General features: G+C 48.5%; 1 protein-coding gene across 2 annotated transcripts in view; it reads left to right on the top strand.

The window, feature by feature from the left end:
- The window catches only part of CCDC40 (coiled-coil domain 40 molecular ruler complex subunit), a 599189-nt gene that overhangs the window by 99374 nt on the left and 480244 nt on the right, over positions 1-19571 (top strand). For both annotated transcript variants that reach the window (XM_069655198.1, XM_069655197.1), the window contains one exon: positions 9550-9749. In XM_069655198.1, coding sequence (XP_069511299.1) covers positions 9550-9749 — 200 coding nt within the window. The remainder of the gene's footprint in view (positions 1-9549; positions 9750-19571) is intronic.

The following is a 19571-nucleotide window of genomic DNA, read 5'->3' as shown; positions in this document are numbered from 1 at the left end:
AAAAGGGAAGAATAGTTGATAGAGAAGCAATTGGAGTAGATAGGAGAAACAAATAACGCCATGGGCAGGTAGAGAGAGGAGGCAGTAGGAGAAATATGCAAGTATAGCGGTGTGAAACAGTCACTAGGCTAAGTGGCTAACAGTCACTGGGATCCAAAAGCGATGGCCCTCCTCTGGCCCCCTGTGTAGAAGATCCCCGGGGAGTAGGCATGGGAAGACCCTTAGGTTTTTCACAGCAGAAACAAATTCTTCTATGGGCTGTAGAGGAGGCATGGTATCACAAGTATGACACTGACACAAAAGATACAATTTGTAAAACCTTTATTAACTTTGTGTTTTAAAAAAAAAACTCCTGTAGATCCAAGCTGGCCGCCGGAGAGACGACCCTGTGCTAGAAGCACTCCCGGAACCCCCAGCCCAAAAAGTGGGATAACCGGAGCAGTACCCCTCCCCGGGTGCCCCTACCTGCTGGTGTTGGTGGCTGGAACAGTGGTGCCTAGTGGTGCAGCAAGGCGGGCTTGGAGGACTTGATCTCCAGCTGGAGCGGTGGGGCGCGGCCTGTTAAAGGGGAACGCCCGTGAAACTGGCCTGATGCGCACCTCGGGCGTGGGGGACCGTGTCAGCAAGAGGAGGCAGAGTGACCGGGCTGAGCGGCGCTGCCGGTGGAGCGTTCAAATGGAGCCGGTGCAGGAGGAGGAGCCCGCTGCGGTGAGGCATACAGTGGTGGACCCGGGGTTCGCAGCCTGGCAGGTGCGGAAGGTGGGCGGAGGGGCGGGGACCCATGTGGGACCTGCGTCCGGCCTGAACCTGTCTTCGCCCCCTGGGGCATCCATGGATTGCGGCTGCTGTAGGAAGAGGGCGCAGTAGGGCGGTGAGAGTGGGCGTTCCTAGTCCCCAGCAGAGGATGGAGGAGGGGCTCCCTGCAGCGAGGGGAGAAGCGGAGCAGCTCCGGGGGAGGACCCGGAGCATCGTCAGCAACCTGTGGGAGGCCGGTAGAGTGGCGTGCCAGGGGCTGAGTGAGTGTGTGGCCTGAGGCCCCACTGGAGGGAGGAGGAGGAGCCCGCTGTGGGGAAGCACAAAGCGGGGCACCTCCGGGGGAAGACCCGGAGCTCCACCTGTGAGGTTTGCAGCAATTTTGGTAGCTTCTGCAAGGAGCGGCGACTGAGCGTGGGGGCAGGTGGAGGGTCATTGAGAGTATTGTGGCACAAAGGAAGACTATTATGGGGGGAAATTAATAAGGACACTCCCTGGATCTCTGTGCACTGTGCCTGCTCCTTGGCCCTTTGCCCCTCCACTTCAACTGTTATATTAAGACTGTGCCAGCAGTGTTCAGAGAAGTTGATTCGGGCTACCCCCGGACACCCCCTCGCCCCATTGCCTTAAACTGGGACAGTTCCGGTATTGGTGTGTCCAGTGGGGAGGGACAGTTCGCACCGTGGGCCAGCGCGAGGAGGCCTGATAGCAAGGGGCCCAACCCCACCCTAGGGAGAGGAGCAGTGAATCTTCTGGATCATTTTCAAAGGCCTCGGGCCACTGTAAAGTTGCGTCAGGTCTTCAAGAAGGTATAGCAACTCCAAAATACTGGGCACACGGCTGGGGGTGCTCGTGCCCCGGTGACCTGGGGGGTAAGTGGCACGAAGTCCCGGTGGCGAGTAGAGAAAACAGGTCCGCACGAAGAGGTGACGCTGGGCTCAGACAAGGGCGGCGGAGGTGGATGTCTAAGAACAGAGGAAAGGTTCCAGGAACCCCGGCGAAAGGTGAGAAGAAATCACCGGAGGGAATGCTTCAGAAGTTATGGAGAAAGGAGGAGGGGGCAGAGACAAGGGGATGAAAGGGTCACAAAGACGCTCCTGGAGGAGTGTTTTCAATCCTTTGGAGATAGGATGGTCCAGGTCATGCAAGTGCAACTTGACAAAATGAAAGAGGACCTCGCGGGGGTGAGCAGTGACTTGACCAATCTGGGCTCAAGGGTGGACACTAATGAAAGGGCCCTCCAAGATTTAGCAGACGATTCTCATAAAGTGCAGGAATGGGTGGAGAGCCTGGCCAATGCCATCCACAACCTGGAGCTTCAGACCGAAGATCTTGAGAATAGATCAAGGGGGGCCAACATCAGGGTTACGTTTTTACCGGAATCTGTTAGACTCAGGCCTCCTACAGACGGTGAGGTTGTTGTTCGCTCCTCTTGCAGATGTCTCGAGCCCGGAGGAGATCAGAGTAGAGCGGGCTCATAGAGTGGGGCCCAGAAGGGATGAGCCTGGTGCCCGACCGCGTGATGTGTTAGTGGCGCTGCACGATTATGTGCAAAAAGAGAAAATCTTAAGGGCTGCAAGGAGGTGGATGCAATCAGCTTCAATGGGTCATCGATTCAGTTATTCCAGGATCTGTCGGCTATTACTCTCAACAAGAGGAGGCGGATGCGCCCGATAACGCAGGAGCTTCAGAAGAGGGGCTTGAAATACAAGTGGACAGTTCCGTTTGGCTTGGTGTTTGAACTGGACAGAAGGCAGAGAAGGGTCACATCAGTGGAGGAAGGTGCGTCCATCCTCGGGATAGAGGTGGACCAATCCTCAGGTGAATCGCCGGACGGGGGAAAGCCAGCCCAAAACGTAAGGAGTGGGAGTGGTCAACACAGGCGCCAAGAAGGAAAGTGAGGAGGAGGGGCCCAGCGGGGGTTCCCCCTGGGGGAGGGGCTCTGAGCCCAGGGGGGGGCAGGGAGAGTGTCGCAACGCTGATTTCTAGGTTGTGTTCTAACTGGTTTTTGGGGTACCCGGGGAGGGGTGTCTAGATGAAGTTGGAGTGGCTGGGGGGTGGATTGGGGTCATGGAGGATTGCCTATGGGTCAGGGTTGACCTGCCAATGGGGTCACTGGGGTGGGGAAGCGGCAGAGGTTCGGGGGGGGCTAGAGGCTGGCAGTGCGCACCCTGAGAGGGGGGGTGACGGGTCTGGTGGGGGGGTTTCAGGGTTTGGGTGTTGGTCTTGTCGGAGGGAGACCCACGGTTTCTTTGGGCAATTGGTAAAGGTTTGAAAATCTTGTCCCTGAATGTCAGGGGATTGAATTCGCTGGTGAAGAGGAAAAAAGTGGAACTCATGCTGGCGAGAGAAAAACCAGACATTATTAGCTTTCAGGAAACTCATATACAAGAAAAGGACAGTTTGAGGGTGAGGCTGAAGGGGTTTGGCCGTCTCCATCAATCGAACGTCCAAGGGAAGAAGGGGGGCGTCCTCATAGCCCTAAGAAATGGTTTAGATGTGGTGGTCATATGCTCTTCCCGAGATAATTTGGGCAGGTTTCTGGTGTTGAACCTTCAAAGCGGCAGGGAAGTGTGGTCAGTGGCTACCCTTTATGCGCCAAATACGGGCAGGACCACTTTATACAAAATATGTTGGGTAAACTGGAAAGGGCGGCTAGGGGTAACATAATACTCACAGGGGATTTCAATTTAGCTTGGGATCCGGCGAGGGATAGGAGTGCGAGACTCTTTCAAACCCAGACTAAGCCTTCCAGAGAGTTACAGTCCAAATTGGAGAACCTAGCGTTGGTAGACGCATGGCGAGAAAAGTGGGGTAACGATAGTGGGTATACCTTCTATTTTCAATTGCACAGATCCGCTTTTAGGATAGATTATGTCTGGATGTCTCGTTCTCTGGTAGGTAGGCTCAGGGAGATTGAGGTGGGCGCGATTTCGACTTCAGACCATGCCCCGATTGTGTTGGAGCTTGCACTGCCGTCGCAGGCGGTGGGGCTATGGAAGTGGAAGTACCCTTATCATATTTGTAAGGACGTGGTGCTCCAGGAGGAGCTGCGACAGGAGATGGGTCACTTCTTTCAGAGGAATGATACGGAGGGCATGGATCCTGGGATAGTATGGGATGCTTTTAAAGCTACCATTAGAGGGGCGATTATTGGGATCAAAGCGAGGAGGCATAGGGAATGCAGGAAGATGGAAGAAGATCTAGAGGCGAAGTTGAAAGCGGTCATGCAGGAGCTAGCTGTTAGACCCTCCGCGGAGATCAGAAGATGGTATAGGGTGATTAAGGGCCAGTTGGACAAGATAGTCTCGGCTAAGGCGGAGAGGGCACTGCTGCACCTCAAACGTAAGTACTATGTGAAGGCGAACAGGGCGGCTAGGTTGCTGGCAAGAAAGCTGAGGAGCGAGGAGAAGGAGAGTACAATACTGAGAATTAAGACGGCGGGGGGGAGGGAGGTGACGGAGACCCAAGAAATCAAAAGGGAGTTTGCGAGGTATTATGGGGCGGTGTATAGATCTGATAGTCCAGTGGAAGGGGATCAGGGGAGATATCTAGAAGGGTGTCAGCTCGTCGGGGTTGATGTAGCAGATAGGGAGGAACTCGAGAAGGATCTAACTGTAGAGGAGGTCCACAAGGCTATCGCGGTTCTTCCCCTCGGCATAGCTCCTGGGTCTGACGGGTTCACGGCAGATTTCTATAAAACGTTTAGGGATGTATTGGCCCTGAGATTGCTTGCTTTATATAATGCCTTCAGGGGAGTGAAAGGGATAACCCCATCAATGGAGGAGGCGAAAGTAGTGTTAATCCCTAAACAGGGTAAAGATCCAACATTGTGCGGGGCATATAGACCGATTTCTTTAATTAATTTGGACGCAAAGATCTTTACTAAGATCTTGGCGTCTAGGCTTGAACCTCTCCTTCCTTCCCTAGTAGAGCAGGATCAGTCTGGCCTTATTAAGGGGAGACAGACGCACGACAACACCAGGAGGATTGCCCTCATTATAGAGAAAGTGAATACATCTAGGATGGAGGCTATTGTGGTGGCCCTTGACGCTGAGAAAGCGTTTGATAGAGTGGAATGGGGCTTTCTCTTTGCCACTATGCGTAAGATGGGTTTCGGGGAAATATTTATGGGTAAGATAAGGGCGAACTATTGTAGTCCCACACTGCGCCTGATGATTGATGGGGAGGCATCCGATCCAGTGGCTGTATCTATGGGCACGAAGCAGGGCTGCCCGCTGTCACCGCTTCTTTTTGCGATATATCTAGAGCCGCTCCTGAGTAAAATCAGACTTAACCATGAGATTAAAGGGGTGATTTTTGGGGGGAGGGAGCATAGGGTGGCCGCTTTTGCCGACGATATGTTGCTAATCCTGATGAACACCCAAGGATCCCTGGAGGCAGTCGAGAGAGTTATTATTGGGGAGTTTGGCCAAATTGCAGGGCTACGGATTAATAAAAGTAAGTGGGAGGTGTTGTGTTTACAGATAGCCCCTGGGGTGGAGAAGGAGTTAAGGGAGAGCTTTGATTTTGCCTGGGCGAAGGGTAAAATAAAGTATTTGGGGACTGTTATCACGGGAAGGATAGAGCAAATGTATGAGGCAAATTATCTCCCGCTATCGGGGACAATCAAGGGGCTGCTTTTGGGCTGGGGTCCACTGGCTGTGTCCTGGTTAGGCAGGGTCAATGCCCTAAAGATGGTTGTCCTTCCAAAGTTGTTGTATTTATTTATGGCATTACCGGTTAGGGCACCAGCCCATTTCTTTAGAAAGTTAAGTAAGCTTACTCAGGCCTACATATGGGGTTCGAGGAAGCCTAGAATTTCTAGTAGGCTGATGCAAATGCCCAGAAATAGAGAGGATTTGGGGGAACCAGATATGGTGAACTATTACCGGGCAGCGCAGTTGAGGATATTTCGTGATTGGTTGAAGGATGACAGGGCAAAGGTGTGGAGGGAAATGGATAGAGCGGTGTTGGGACACGGGCTGGAGGGAGTTCTGTGGCTTCCTCGGGAAGACAGACCCAGGAGGATGTACTGCAACGCCTTTGAGGAGTTGGTGGGTAGGCTATGGGATGAAGCGGTGCGTAGATCAAAACTCACTACCTTTCCCTCACCTCTCACACCCATCTTTGCTAATCCTCAGTTCACCCCTACGCTGGGGACTGACTCCAGGTTTGATGCGTGGCAAGAGGTGGGCTGTAGGTGTCTCAAAGACCTCTACGAAGGAGGGCAGGTGAGGGACTTCTTTACCTGCGAGAGCACTTTCTGGGTGGGAGAAAAGGAGCGGTTCCGATATATGCAATTAAGACATTGGGCCCTACACCCCGCTATAAAAGGGGCAGCCACTAGGGAGCTTACCCAATTCGAGAAATATGTGTGTACTAAAGCAGGGGATAGACACCTAGTGGGGGAATTATATAGGTTGCTCAAGGAGGGAGAAGGGGCGGGCAAGAGGGGCTTTATGGCCAATTGGGAAAAATAAACTGGGCAAGCAATTTCTCTGGAGCAATGGCAATCCCTATGGGCGCGGATTCCCAAGAAATCTGGGTAAAGTTGATGCACCAATGGCACCTCACCCCCTACAGGGTAGCTCAAATATATCGGTCCGGAACCGCCTTGTGTTGGAGGGGATGTGGGGACGAGGGTTCCTGGAGACACGTCTGGCGGCTTTGTCCGAAGGTTGCCCCGTTCTGGGTCAACATTCGTGAAGCGGTGCAAGACATGATGGGCACTGCTATCATTTGGGCACAGACACAGGGCTGTTTATGTTGGGGCTGGATGGTTCCCTAGACAAGATACGGACGAAGGCCCAAAGGAAAGTATATGTGATCTTGGTGATGGCGGGGGCTCTGGTGATAGCACAGAAATGGAAGGCAAAGGAGGGGCCCACGGAGCATGAATGGGTAGGAAGGATTTGAAGGCTAGCAGCGCTGGAGATGGTGATGTACACACTGAAAGGAGAGCATCAGCTGTTTCTTTTGGATTGGGACTTGGTTTTGCAATTTCTCAAAAGAGACTCAAGCGCTGCCTGGTGCCCGCGTAGCATGAAGCTTTTGGGATTGGCATGATACGGGGTCAGGGACAGGGAGGGGGAGGGAGGTTTGGAATGGGAGGACTCTGGGTCCTGAGTGGATCCATTCGATGGAACTTGGACTGCGTGCAGAATGGGGGAGTGGGGGTGAGGGACGGGCAAAGTAAGGACATTACAATGGACAGAACCTAAGAGAAATGTAGTGATGCACCAAGACCTGTGGTGGTGGGAGGGCAGGGCATGTTGGAAGGGTGTGGGGGGGTTTGAGGGTTAAGGTTTCTTTGTTCAGTTGTTGTTATAAATGCCAATAAAAGGTTCTATGAAAAAAAAACTCCTACTTTGTCTTATAACTAGGATGGAGGCATCTTGACCATCAGATAATAAAGAAAGCAGTCTTAGTTGTGTCTGTCAAATCAAAATGGCCTATGCTAACAAACCTAATGCCTGCCCTATCTCTTGTACAAAAAAGTGTGTAAAGGAGGTATGTATATAAAAGGAAAACCATCTTCGACAAACAATAAATGTGGCTGAACCAGCTCTCCTACCCGCGTTTAGACAGCACGGAATAAGGCAATCGCTATAGGCAGGATGACACACTCTGGCTTGGGCTTTTAACACTGAAACAGTTTGCATCGTAGACCGGAGGCCCGCCTGGCCTTTCATGTTAAAGGATCCTGTTCCAGTCTTCCCCATGTATCGAAATAAAAAGTTCACACCTGTCTCCCTCTGTCGGGTTCAGACCTCTTCAAAGAAAACAAAAATTCTATGTTTGTCCCTCGCTGCCGGGCTCAGACCTTGCACAATTCAACACTGTTCCATCTGTGCCGGGCTCAGACCTTTCGCAGTTCACCAACACTTGCCGGGGCTCCCTTCCCCAAGCCTTTTACTCTTTGGGTCTCCCTCAATCAGGCTCAGACTGCTTTTCGGATGTCGAAGACTTTTGAATGTGCGGGACCTCTTTTGCTAACTAAAGCAGGACTACTTCGACTCAGGTTTCAATGATAAGCTTTTCCTCCCCCCCTCACTTGGAGTTAACTTCGTTCATTTTCGCTTTTACATTTCACAGTTCATTTACTTTTATCACCTCAAACAATGCATCTTTCACTGAGACTTTCGAGTGGGCTACTGCTGTTCGCGTGATCACTCTGTTACTCAATATTGCTGATACTCAGCTGTTCCTGCTTTAAAGTAAATTCTCAGGTCTGCCTTTCCTTGCACCTCATCCACATGTGTGCAGCCTTCACTTGCGATATATTATTGCAAACTTCAATCTTTCTTAGCACACACCGGTCTCTCAGGTCGCTTGCCAACACACTGGCTGTGTGCGGTTCTCTCTTTTTCTATCACGATCAAAAGTTAGTACCACAGGTTTGGCCTCACCACCCCAACTCTGTTGTTCACCAGGGAGGGTCGCTGGCATCCTTGAAACACAATGCAGTCTTCGATATTGGGATTTGTCGCCGCATTGTGGAGGCATGACCTCCTGTAGGGAACTCTTGGGGTTTTCAATCCATTGCTCTCGTCCCTTGGTCTGTCACTGTGCTCCAGTAGGTTTGCCTTTGATCCCGAGTCTGCTCATACTTGTGTTCCACCTTGCTCAGAGTGTGTGTCTAGGTTCTGCCTTTTATCTGTGTGAGGAGAGTTAGTTGGAATCAGATGTATGCAGTAGAAGTCAAGTGCCTGACTTTGCCTGACCCGATTAGTGCGACATGTCCAGTACAATATATACAATTTTTAGTTTTGTTAGTCTCAGTCACCCCCTTCCTCGGCCTAGTGTTTGTGCAGAAAGTGGGGAAGTTGGGTCATCGGATGCTACAAAATAGAAGTTCGATGTACAAAAAAGGGGGGGGGATACTGCGTCTCACCATCGGCTACCTCACCCCTACTCCTCAAAGATCCTTCACTCAGGTGATCCTCCCGCACTAGTCCACCCCCGGGGTCTGGATCCCAAAGGTGATGGACGTGCCCTGGACCCCTGAGAGAGAGATCCCCGGGGCTAGCGGGTGAGACATCCTCTGGTTTCTTCCAGGGCTCATTTACTTTCTGTTCCCTGGTAGCGAAGTGATAATGCAGCTATGCCGAATGCCCCGAGCATACAAACCCCAGTTGGCACAAAGTGGGAGTTGGAGCACCCACATCCAGAATCACAGGTGCGATGCAGGCCCCACTCACCACTCAATCTCTAGGAGGCACGCTTTGGATACCGGGCAACGCGCACGAACAGCGAGGCGGAGCACGGTGAACATGAACAGCGGGCTCCCAGAACTTTTGCAGATCTGGCACGCCCATCCTTGTCCCCAGTATTAAGTGGGACTCCACACACAGTAGACGTTTCAGGTGTCTTTATTTAAGTCAAGCATTAGAAGCTCTCTCAAAACACATTCCACGATCGACCAACCTGAACTCTAGAGTTAGAGTCCTTCTCTGCTCACGCCCTTCTCTCTTGCTGACACATACTTGTATATTAATCTGTGTACAGTACTCATAGTTATGTTGACAAGATCTGAAAATCAGTCCCACCTGAACCTGTGCAGCTCGTACCTCAACGTATGCTATGTTACCATAACCCATGAGTGGATCCTGGGAGTCTGTCTCTTCCGGGTAGGATATTCAACCATTTTGAGTTATTTTTCTGGGCTTTCCATTGAATCTGTTCCTCTGGCCGTGTGCAACTCTATGGTTCCATACCTCTTTTTTGTGTTCCTTTTTTCGCCTTGCATTTATCTTTATTTCATTCTCCTCTTTGCATATTGTTCTTTCCTAGGTGATACTGGGGTGGCAACTTCCTCCCCTTACCCGGATTCTGCTCTCCAGCAATTCAGTTCTCAGTTGGTGGGCATGGACAGTGAAGAAGAGTGTGACGAAGAAGAAGAGCACAGTTTGGGGCATGATGAAGGACAAGCAGAGGGGGGAACCAGTGAAGACGATGATGAAACACAGTTGGTGGTCTTGGATCCCGATCATGTAAGATAATGTTTCATTTTGAAGTTTATGAACTGTCAATACAGAGACACCAGGGACAGCATATCTGTCCAAGAGGAGTAATGGCCTATGGGGAAATCGAGCAATGACCTGACAGGCTTATGTCTTTGAAAGGCAGGTAAGGCTGTGGTAGGGTATATCTCTGTCACAGTTTCTGACTGTGTCACTGCCCTGCCAGCCTTTTCAAAGCACCACCTAAGAACAAATCTCAGAATTGTCCTTTGAAACAGTCAGCCTATGATTTTGGGAATGTGCAGAATTCTTCAAGGGAATTTCCACTGCATCCTCTTTAGCCTTTAGTCTCGGTAGGATAGCTCAGGGGCAACGTGCTCCCCTTGGAAGCAAGACAACACGGAGCAACACAGGTTTGATCCTCGGGTCCATGCTTAGAAACCTCAGGGTATTAAGCACGTTATAAATAACCTATCACATCACATCCTCTATCTGTACACTAAAGGTTTAAAAAGTACAAAGCAGCATTTAGAAGCTCTTCATTGATAGACTCTTCATCATCTATTCCCTATTTATTCTGCATCTCCCACAGCAGAAAACCAAACCTCCTCTTAGCACTTCATTTATCTGGACTTTATTTTTTCTACTCATTGCAATCTGGCATTCACCATTCTGATGAGGCAGTAACAATGATAATCATGTTTAGCTGTTACATCATTGCCAGTATGTCTGGACAGCGGTGGTTAATTTACCTGATAAAGGGCCTCATTAAGAGTTTGGCGGTATCTCAGTGGTAAATCTGCTGAGATACCACCAAACGGATTTAATATTGCCGCCACTTGGCCAGTACGACGCTCATTCATCAGCCATTTTCTTTTTTTTTCACTGCATTTTTGCTGAACATGTTTGGCTGAAAAAGAATCATTGAAAAATATGGGTTGGAGTATATAAGGGGTTGGGTGGGGTGGTGTATAGTGAATAAATAATAGGGGAGGGAGATTGGGAGAGGGATCCCCCAAATAAAAATAAAAAAATTTATGATTTTTTTCGGCAACTTTTTCGCAATAAAAGCTGCAAACAATAAACTGGGGATGAATGAACATAGAACCCACGTGGTCCAGCGGAATTACCACCGGATTATAAATTGCAGTATGGCGGTGTTGGAATTTTGGGAGAATGACTGCCCGCGGTAACACTGCCGAAATGGATTTTGTTTGGCAGTAAAGTCACAGAATTACCTCCAGCATTTTGCTGGAGGCTTTTCCTTCAACTTATCTCTAAACCCATAGTTCGGTGGTGTGGTAATACGGTGGTAACGCAGTGGTAACTTTGTTACCGCTGCATTCCGGCCATTTTTGGCCACACCACCAAACTCATAATGAGGTCCAACCCCTCAGTCACATCATGAAGTGGTTGTGCTCTAGATTTACATGTAGTTTCGAGTAATTTTGAGGGGTGCCTGAGGGGTCAGAATTGTGTTGCAGACAACGTGGTGAAGACTTTACAAAAGATGCAATTTTATTAACTCAAAAGGTTGGATAACCGCCTCACTATCCCTACCCTGACCAGGAGTTCCCTGCCTAAAATCAACTAAAGGAAACACTCTAACAAAAGACCCCTCTCTCTCACACTTGAACATACAGAAATTCAACAAGGAAATATATGGCAATTCAACAACAACAAATATAACTGTATAAGTCACCATACAGTAACTGCTTCTACTGATAATGTGGTAGAATTCCCAATCCCCAGATTCAATCAAGTTCTTTTGTAGCTATTCGAAGAAAGGATAAGGAAATCCTGTGTCAACAAAATGTTCCACATCCGTCCTCTTTCTGATCCAACTTGATAACACAAAGTTCCAACTTGGATTCCATGAATCATTCACAATAAAGGTTTTCCATAATAACTTACTAGAAAGTCTTAATTCTATTAAAGACACGGAGGCAAGCATTATGCTTCTCTTTCTTTATTTTAAACGTATGAAAGAAGCTCAGCAGCAAGTATTTTTGTACACCTGACTACGAGCACATGGTATACAAAATAGAGATGCAGTAAAATACAAACAAAAACTTTAAAGTACTATAGTTCAGTTTAACACTGCCTCAGCGGGAAGAAAAATCTCCATTTCCCATGAGGCACTCCATAGTTCACCCAAGGTCACCAACATGTGACACTATTCCACCAATAGTCACACAGATATTCCCATAAAAAGTCTTGAACATGATGTAACTTCCTCTTTCGATCTGCGAACTTGGCTGCTCGTAAACCAGTAGAACGAAACTGTGGCATAATCTGTCTTGTGTAAAGGAGAATCTGAGTCGAGTCGGAGATCAGACGAGCTTGTCTGTAGGGGCTGTCATGGAAGAAAACATAATAATCATAATTACTTCATGCGTATTGAAACCCTAGTTCCCCTAGTGGGGGTGGGAGAGAAATCAGTGTGTTATCTAAGTATATTATAACATGCAAAAAAAAACATTTTTGATAAACTTTTCCGTAATGCAAATGATAATTGATCCCACGCGTGGTATGCTCCGTTATTTCTCTCGCCGGGCGGGATAATGCTTGCCTCCATGTTTTCAATAGAATTAAGACTTTCTAGTAAGTTATTATGGAAAATCTTTATTCTATGTCAAGACCGGAGGCACACATTATGCTTGTTTAAAGCTTACTTACCACAGTTGAAGCAGGCTGTTCTACCGGTTTGAGGTAGAATTGTTTAAACATCGACTCACCTGCCTAGTCAGCCATCCTCATGATGTCCTCTAAATGGACACCAACTTGAAAGGCTTTTGAAGCCATGCCGCTCTCACGGAGTGGGCGCCAAAGTGGGTAGTATCAATACTTTCTTGTGACAGTCCAATGCACCCATCCTGCCAATGTTGGGGCGGAAACTGCCTTGTGAGGCTTACACAGTGCTATCAATAATTTGAGAGCTTCTAAGAGGAGCTGTAGTCTCCTCATAAACTTTCAAACATCTGACCAGGCAAAGCTTGGGCTCCTCAAAAGGCGGGGTAAGATATCACCTTCGAGTTGCATTTAGTCCTCCTGTGTATGTGAAACACTATACCATCAGGAGAAAAAGTCCTGCCTTCTAGGTCGAGAGATCTGACGTCCGCAACCCTCCGGCATGAGACCAAGCAGAGCAGCGTAGTCAGCTTTCCGGAGAGAGCGGTATGGGATAACTCTTTATTGGGAGGCCATGAAAGAAAAAGATTGAGCATTTTATTAACGTCCCACAGCTTGTTCTAGCGGGATGGAGGCAGCACTGTAAGCCTAATACCCTTGAGTAACCTGCCAAAGAGGTGATGCTCGCCCGCTGGGACTCCCTGAATAAGGTTGTGGCCGGCGGAAATAGCTGAGCGATAAGCTATGACTGTCCTGTAGGCGAGACCTTTTTCAACTAACGATGCCATAAAGTTGAGGATCTCCTCTATAGGTGCCGAAACTGGATGAAGCCCTTGATCTTGGCACCAGATCCTCCAGGTGTTCCAAGAGTTGGAGTATCGTTTGAGGGTGGCAGGGGCCCAGCTCTCCTCAATAAGGCTGACGGCCTTGAGTGACATACCTGGGACTCTCCACCTTGACCTGAAATCCTCCAGGCTGCTAGGATCAGTGACCCGCTGAGTAGAAGGGGATGACACTGACCTGACAGGTCTAGCAGGAGATCCGGAAAGTGGGGTAGAAGGATTGGAGAATCCGAGGAAAGTTCCAGAAGAACTGGATACCAGGTCTGACAGATCGAGACCGGGGCTATGAGGACCAACTCTGTTCGCTCCTGACGGGCCTTCGCCAGGGTCCTCGCGATCATGGAAAAGGGGGGAAAGGCATAGTGGATCCCCTCGAGCCAGAGCTGCAGGAACGCATCTGTCGCGGTCGCTGCTGGATCCGGTCTCCAGCTGTAAAACACTGGTAATTGTGTGTTGAGGCGGGAGGCAAAGAGATCCTTGGACATGGGGCGGAGAAAGATACCTTTGTTGAGCCTCCAGATGCTGTAATCGATCGAGTGGTGGGAGTGCCAGTCTGCTACAACGTTTGTGAGCCCTGGAAGATACAGAGATCTGATGCTCTAGGCAGAAATGCCAAAAATCCTTGGCTAATTCCGCCAGAGGCTGAGATTTCATGCCACCGAGATGATTGATGTATCTCACTGCGGAAATGTTGTCCATTTTCAGCAAGATACAACAATTTACTCTGTCTCTGGCAAAGGAGTGCACAGCGAAAGAGACAGCGAGGAGCCTTTGTAGTTCCTGAGGGGACCAAGTTCCCCTTGTGGCTATTGGACCGCATCTTGCTCCCCAACCGGAGCGGCTGGCATCCGATTCGATTATGATATCTAGGGTGGCTCCAAAAATGGCTCTGCCATTCCAGGCTTCCATGTGAGTGAGCCACCAGTTGAGTTCTGTTCTCGCTTGTGCTGAGAGCGTCAGACGCTGAGAGTAAGAGAGACTGCGCCTTAGATGCTGGCCTTTCAGCCTCTGTAGTTCTCGGTAGTGAAGAGGACCAGGGAATATTGCTTGGATGGAAGTGGATAGGAGACCTATCACTCTCGTTAGCTCTCGAAGAGATATGAAGTTCCTTTGTAGAAGTCTGCGAATCTCCCGTCGGGTGGAATGAATCTTGTCCGCTGGGAGATGGAGCTGAGAAATCTGGGTGCCCACCACGAATCCCAGAAACTCTAGGCTCCTGGATGGGGAAAAAAGGATCCATTTTTCCCAGTTTATAAGGAAACCTAGACTGTGTAGCAGATCTATGGCTAGCTTGGTCTGCTCTTCCACTAGTTCCTGAGATTGAGCCATGAAAATGATGTCGTCCAGGTAGATTATAAACCTGATGCCTTGTTCTCTTAAATTAGCCACTACGGGCCTCAGCAGCTTGGTAAAAGCCTAAGGTGCTGAAGAGAGCCCAAATGGCAAACTCGTGAACTCGTGAATGGCAAACTCTCGATGTTTCCATGAAAACCTCAGATAACTTACGTGGGCCTGATGTATGGGTACTGTTAGGTAAGCGTCTTTTAGGTCTAATCGCATGAGCTAATCGTTTGATCTCCAGATGTCTCTGATCATATGGATGCCTTCCATCTTGAAATGATGGTAGACAATGAAATCGTTGAGAGCCCTTAGATTTATCACTGGGCATACTTTCTGCTTCCTGCGTACTAAAAATATGGGGCTGTAGAAGCCGCTCTGGTTTGAGCAGGGGCGAATTGCTCGATTCCGGTGTAGGCTTTGTATTTCGCTGTCTAGAGCTACGTCGTCTGCAATGGACCTCGCTATTGGGGCTGGGTGACAAGCTTGAAAGGGTTGCACGAAGAACTCCTTATCAGGGACACAGACCGCGAGCTATGTCCCTGATAAGGAGTCCCATGCATGCGCAAAAAGAGCTAGTCTCCCTCCTATGGGCGCTTGCTGACCTGGCGCTGCTATAAATACACTGACCTGTGGATTGTTGTTGGGCTGGGTATCTGGCAGCTCTTCTCCCACTGTGACCTCTTCCTCGCCCCCTTGAAGGAAAGAAGGTGTCCAAGCGGTCTTGCCAGGTATGGTGTTGAATCCTGGATTGTTGAGGTCTTCTATCGAAGGAGTAGTGGCCGGAAGAGCGACCTCGACCTTGTCCGGCCCTGGAGAACATTTTCAAAGAAATAACTCTTTTGATGGAAGCTTGAGCTTTATCTAAGGCGGTAAAGGTACCGACGACGTTGACATTTCCTTCATAAAGGTATCGCCAAAAAGCAAATCTTGGGCTGCGGCACCTGATTCGGTGTCCGCTAGCTCACTGAGCTTAGCATCAATCTTGAATAGGATGCCTTTCCGGCGCTCGGCCGATATGGCGCAGCTGGCGTTTCCCAGCAGACAGATTGCTCTCTGAGCCCATCCTGAAAGAATTATCAGATCAATTGGGTCGCCTGTGTCGATGGCCGCTTCAAGTAAGTCCATCATTTTCGCCAGGTGATCAGTGACGTCCAGGACTCTTTCCTGGCAGGCCCTCCAGGCACGGTCAATGCCCTTTCTTGGATCTTGGATCTTTAACATTCTTACCTAGAAAGGTTATCATCTTGGAGTCTAGCTCCGGTGTTAAAGCTACCTTCCCTGGAATCTCAGGGCGAGGGCATTCTGCCTTGAGTCTGGCTCTAACCTCCTTATCTAGAGGCTTACGCAGCCTTGTTTTGATATATTCCGTTGTTCTGGACTATGGTTCCCAGTCGGTAGATCTGGCTTGTACTAGATCTTCTGGCACAAAACTCCCTCTGGAGGGAGACTGTCCATCGGCTGACTTTTTGGGGATGGGGGCTGCCGCAATCCTCGAGTTGAGGGTCGTGACCCTATGGTCTGACCATCCTCGTCTGAGGAAATGGAGGACTGATCATCGGCATCGTACACTCCTTCAACTTGATCTTGTCCATGCCCTGTCGGTATCCCTCCAGTCTTGAGGGTCTTATACCCCTGTTTTCTTCCTCGGGTAAAAGGGTCCATCAAGGGAAGGGGCTTCCTTCCTGTTCAAAAAGGCCTTTTTCAGCCTGAAGAAGGCGTCCAAGACGGCAGCAGTAGCAGCTTCTGGCTGGGGGGTGAGAGAGTTTTTACTCAGACGAGCCGGAGTACATCCCCCTACGGAAAGGTGCTTTCTTTTTTGTGTTCTTTTTGTCACAGGCGGGGAGGTTTCTTGTAGGTGCTCCTCCATGCTGTCCAGGCGCTGCTGGATTGGTAGCAGCATCTCAGATACAGCTTTCTTGATAATGGTCTCCACTGAGTATCCCAGTACTTTCTTAAAGCTGTTAGCCATTGCTACTTCATCTATAGGGTACTCCTCCTCCCCATACTCAGACCAATCCTGGACTGCCTGAGAGGGGTACTGCGCTGCCATAGTATAAAATGTAGCACCTTTCCCACTTTATTATTATTATTATTTTTTTTTTATATAAATCTCTGATATTCTCTGTGGGCACTGGACGCCTTCCCTCTAGCCCACTTGACAGGATTGTAAGACTGATCCCAGCCTTCAGAACTCGTGCGTCTGACAATCTTCCTGCCTTTTTTTTTTTTTTTAAGTGTCAAAAGTAGTTAATCTGTCTTCTGATTGCAAATCCGCAATGAAACGAAACGGAAATGCGCTTGCGAGCGCCAGAAAATTAAGAAAAGGACCAGAGCTTACTAACGCTCCCTCTAGTGGCAGCGGTCGGCGCCGCGGCCACAATGGAAAATGAAAAGCTGCTTCCCCTAGTCTACGGAGGCTTGTGCCGGGCCGGGGAAGCAGGCAAAACAGTACGCGAGGGCCCGCAAAGGCTGCTCTCTTTAATGTATAAAAACAAACACTTAATAGTGATAGATGAAAAACAAAGCCGTTCCTCAATGTTGTTACGTTTTCCAACGCCGGCGGGAAACAGCCGGCATCGGAAACATTCCACAAAGGCTGAAGGGGACCCGAAAGGCATACCTCAGAGAAAATAAGACTTAAAGCATAAAGGTAGCGTGACGATCGCGATAAACAGATGCTTTAACTTATGATAGAAAAAATTACATTTAAGTATACATAATGAGAAACATGCACATTCATTTATAAATTCAGTCTAGAAAATGAATGTACTTATCTCTTGCTGTGAGCAGCAAAGAAAGAGGAAGTTACATCACGTTCAAGAATGTTTATGGGAATATCTGTGTGACTATTGGTAGACTAGTGTCACATGTTGGTGACCTTGGGTGAACTATGGAGTGCCTCATGGGAAATTGAGTTTTTTCTTCCTGCTGAGGCAGTGTTAAACTGACCTATAGTACTTTAAAGATTTTGTTTGTATTTTACTGCACCTCTATTTTGCATACCACGTGCTCGCAGTCAGGTGCACAAAAATACTTGCTGCTGAGCTTCTTTCATATGTTTAAAATAAAGAAAGAGAAGCATAATGTGAGCCTCCGGTCTTGACATAGAATCATTTTGCCAGAAGCTTTCCTCTTTTCACTTGTGTCCAAGGTCTTCAGACAGCTTCTTGTCATGAACAAAGACTTCAAAATACATGTCTTCATCAGGATATTTTAACATCAATTTTAGTTTAAGTACCACTACATCCAAACACTTCAGTGAGTCTTCAGCTACTCCATAATCAATGTCTTTGTCAGGATATGATGATACCAATTTTAGTTTCAGCACTATTTTACCAAAACAATTCAGTGATTCTTCACTGCTTAAAAAAAATCGAATCTAGATCTGTGCAAGCATTTTCGTTTTTTCCTTAGAGTGCCTTGTGTGAAAAGATTGAGTCTAGGTGTTCTTTGATCTGTGCAAGCATTTTCGTTTTTGTGCTTATGGTCCCTTTATGTACCATTCAGGTGGATGAGACCCTCCATCCACATGACCTGTTATAGCCCCCCATATCGTTATGTGAGGCTTTGCCAGTCAGTGTAATCATACCTACCTTGACTCTTTTGCTGCCTGATATAGCCCCCCCTGTAACATGAGATGAGGCTGTGCCAGTCGGTGTGATTGTACCTATTTTGTCTCTTATGCTGCCTGATGTAGCCTCTGTAACATGAGATGAGGCTTTGCCAGGCTGTGTACTCACACCACTGTATGGGGGTCATTACGACCCAGGCGTTAACCATGGCGCTATTAGCGCCATGGTTGACGCCGGAATCTGCTATGGATTGGCCCTTCCCCATTCCCATTTTTGCCCCATAGGGCTCAATGGGAATGGGGAAAGCGGTCATTACGGTACTGCAAATTGCGGTACCGTAATTGCCTACAAGGTCCCTTTGTGGGCCCGTTCATTAACGGCTGGCAACACCAGCCGTTAAGGTAGGGACCCGCAAAGGGACCTCGTAATTAGGCGGTAAGGGGTTAACGGCGCCGCCACCTTTTACGGCGCTGCCACCTTTTACGGCGCCTTTAACCCCTTACCGCCTGGGTCGTAATGAGGCCTTATGTCTGCAACCATATGCTCCGTCTTGCCCTCCACCTATGTATCATGCACTTTATGTAACTAGCGACTAGATGCTTGAGGGATTTGTGTGCTGAAATAAATATATGCAAAATAAAACAATAAATAAAGTATAAGCTTTACTCCACCACAGTACTTTCAACAACGTTCACCTGGTTTACTCCCATGCCAGGTTTACAACTATTCCCACTCGCTGTTCTGGTTTACTCCTTGCCCGAACAACACCAATTATTCATGCAGTTCTCCTTTTGGGTATACTCTTATGCCCAAACATAGTCAATTGGCATAAAGTTCCCATGTCTGGTATACTCCCTTGCCAGACCAGCTACTACTTCTAAGTACCTCTGTGGTAAGGTTCAAATTAAAAAGTATTAGCAGAGTCTTCTGCTGCACACAGCCAGGTTCATAGGTTTCTCTTCAGGGGACACAAGAATCACACTGGTGCTATTTACTACACCTCAGTGTTTGCCACATGCAAGACAAGCAATTCTTCCTTCCTCCTGAACCTCTTGTATCAGAAGGGCAGCCCTCCTGCCAATCTTGTTTCACCTTTGTATCACTAACCAACGGCTGATTACAACTCTCCCTCTTCCTCACATTTCTCTGGCTTTGGCAATGTTGGTTTAAGGCATTCTTTATATTTGGACAAAATTCCTTATACACTCTGTTATAGTTAGTTATCTTCTTTTGTCTTAGGTAACCCTGGTGGTTTGGAAATTGCCTGAGTGTACGTCCCTTTTGGCTTTGTAAATGGTGCTTTGGGTTCCCCTTTTGAGGTAATGTTGCTTTGTATGATTGTTTGTTATTATCACCCACTATATAGGAGTCACCGCCTTCAGATAGAATCTTGGAGTCTTTTCCAGGCAACAGCTTTGGTTTACATCAGCTTGGTATATGTCATAGTCTGTACTTTCCTTTACATT

Source organism: Ambystoma mexicanum, chromosome 3q (genome assembly GCF_040938575.1).
Source record: "Ambystoma mexicanum isolate Mex_15411 chromosome 3q, UKY_AmexF1_1, whole genome shotgun sequence".
In the NCBI taxonomy this organism is placed as follows: domain Eukaryota; kingdom Metazoa; phylum Chordata; class Amphibia; order Caudata; family Ambystomatidae; genus Ambystoma; species Ambystoma mexicanum.
This window is presented reverse-complemented; position numbering and strand designations above follow the sequence as displayed.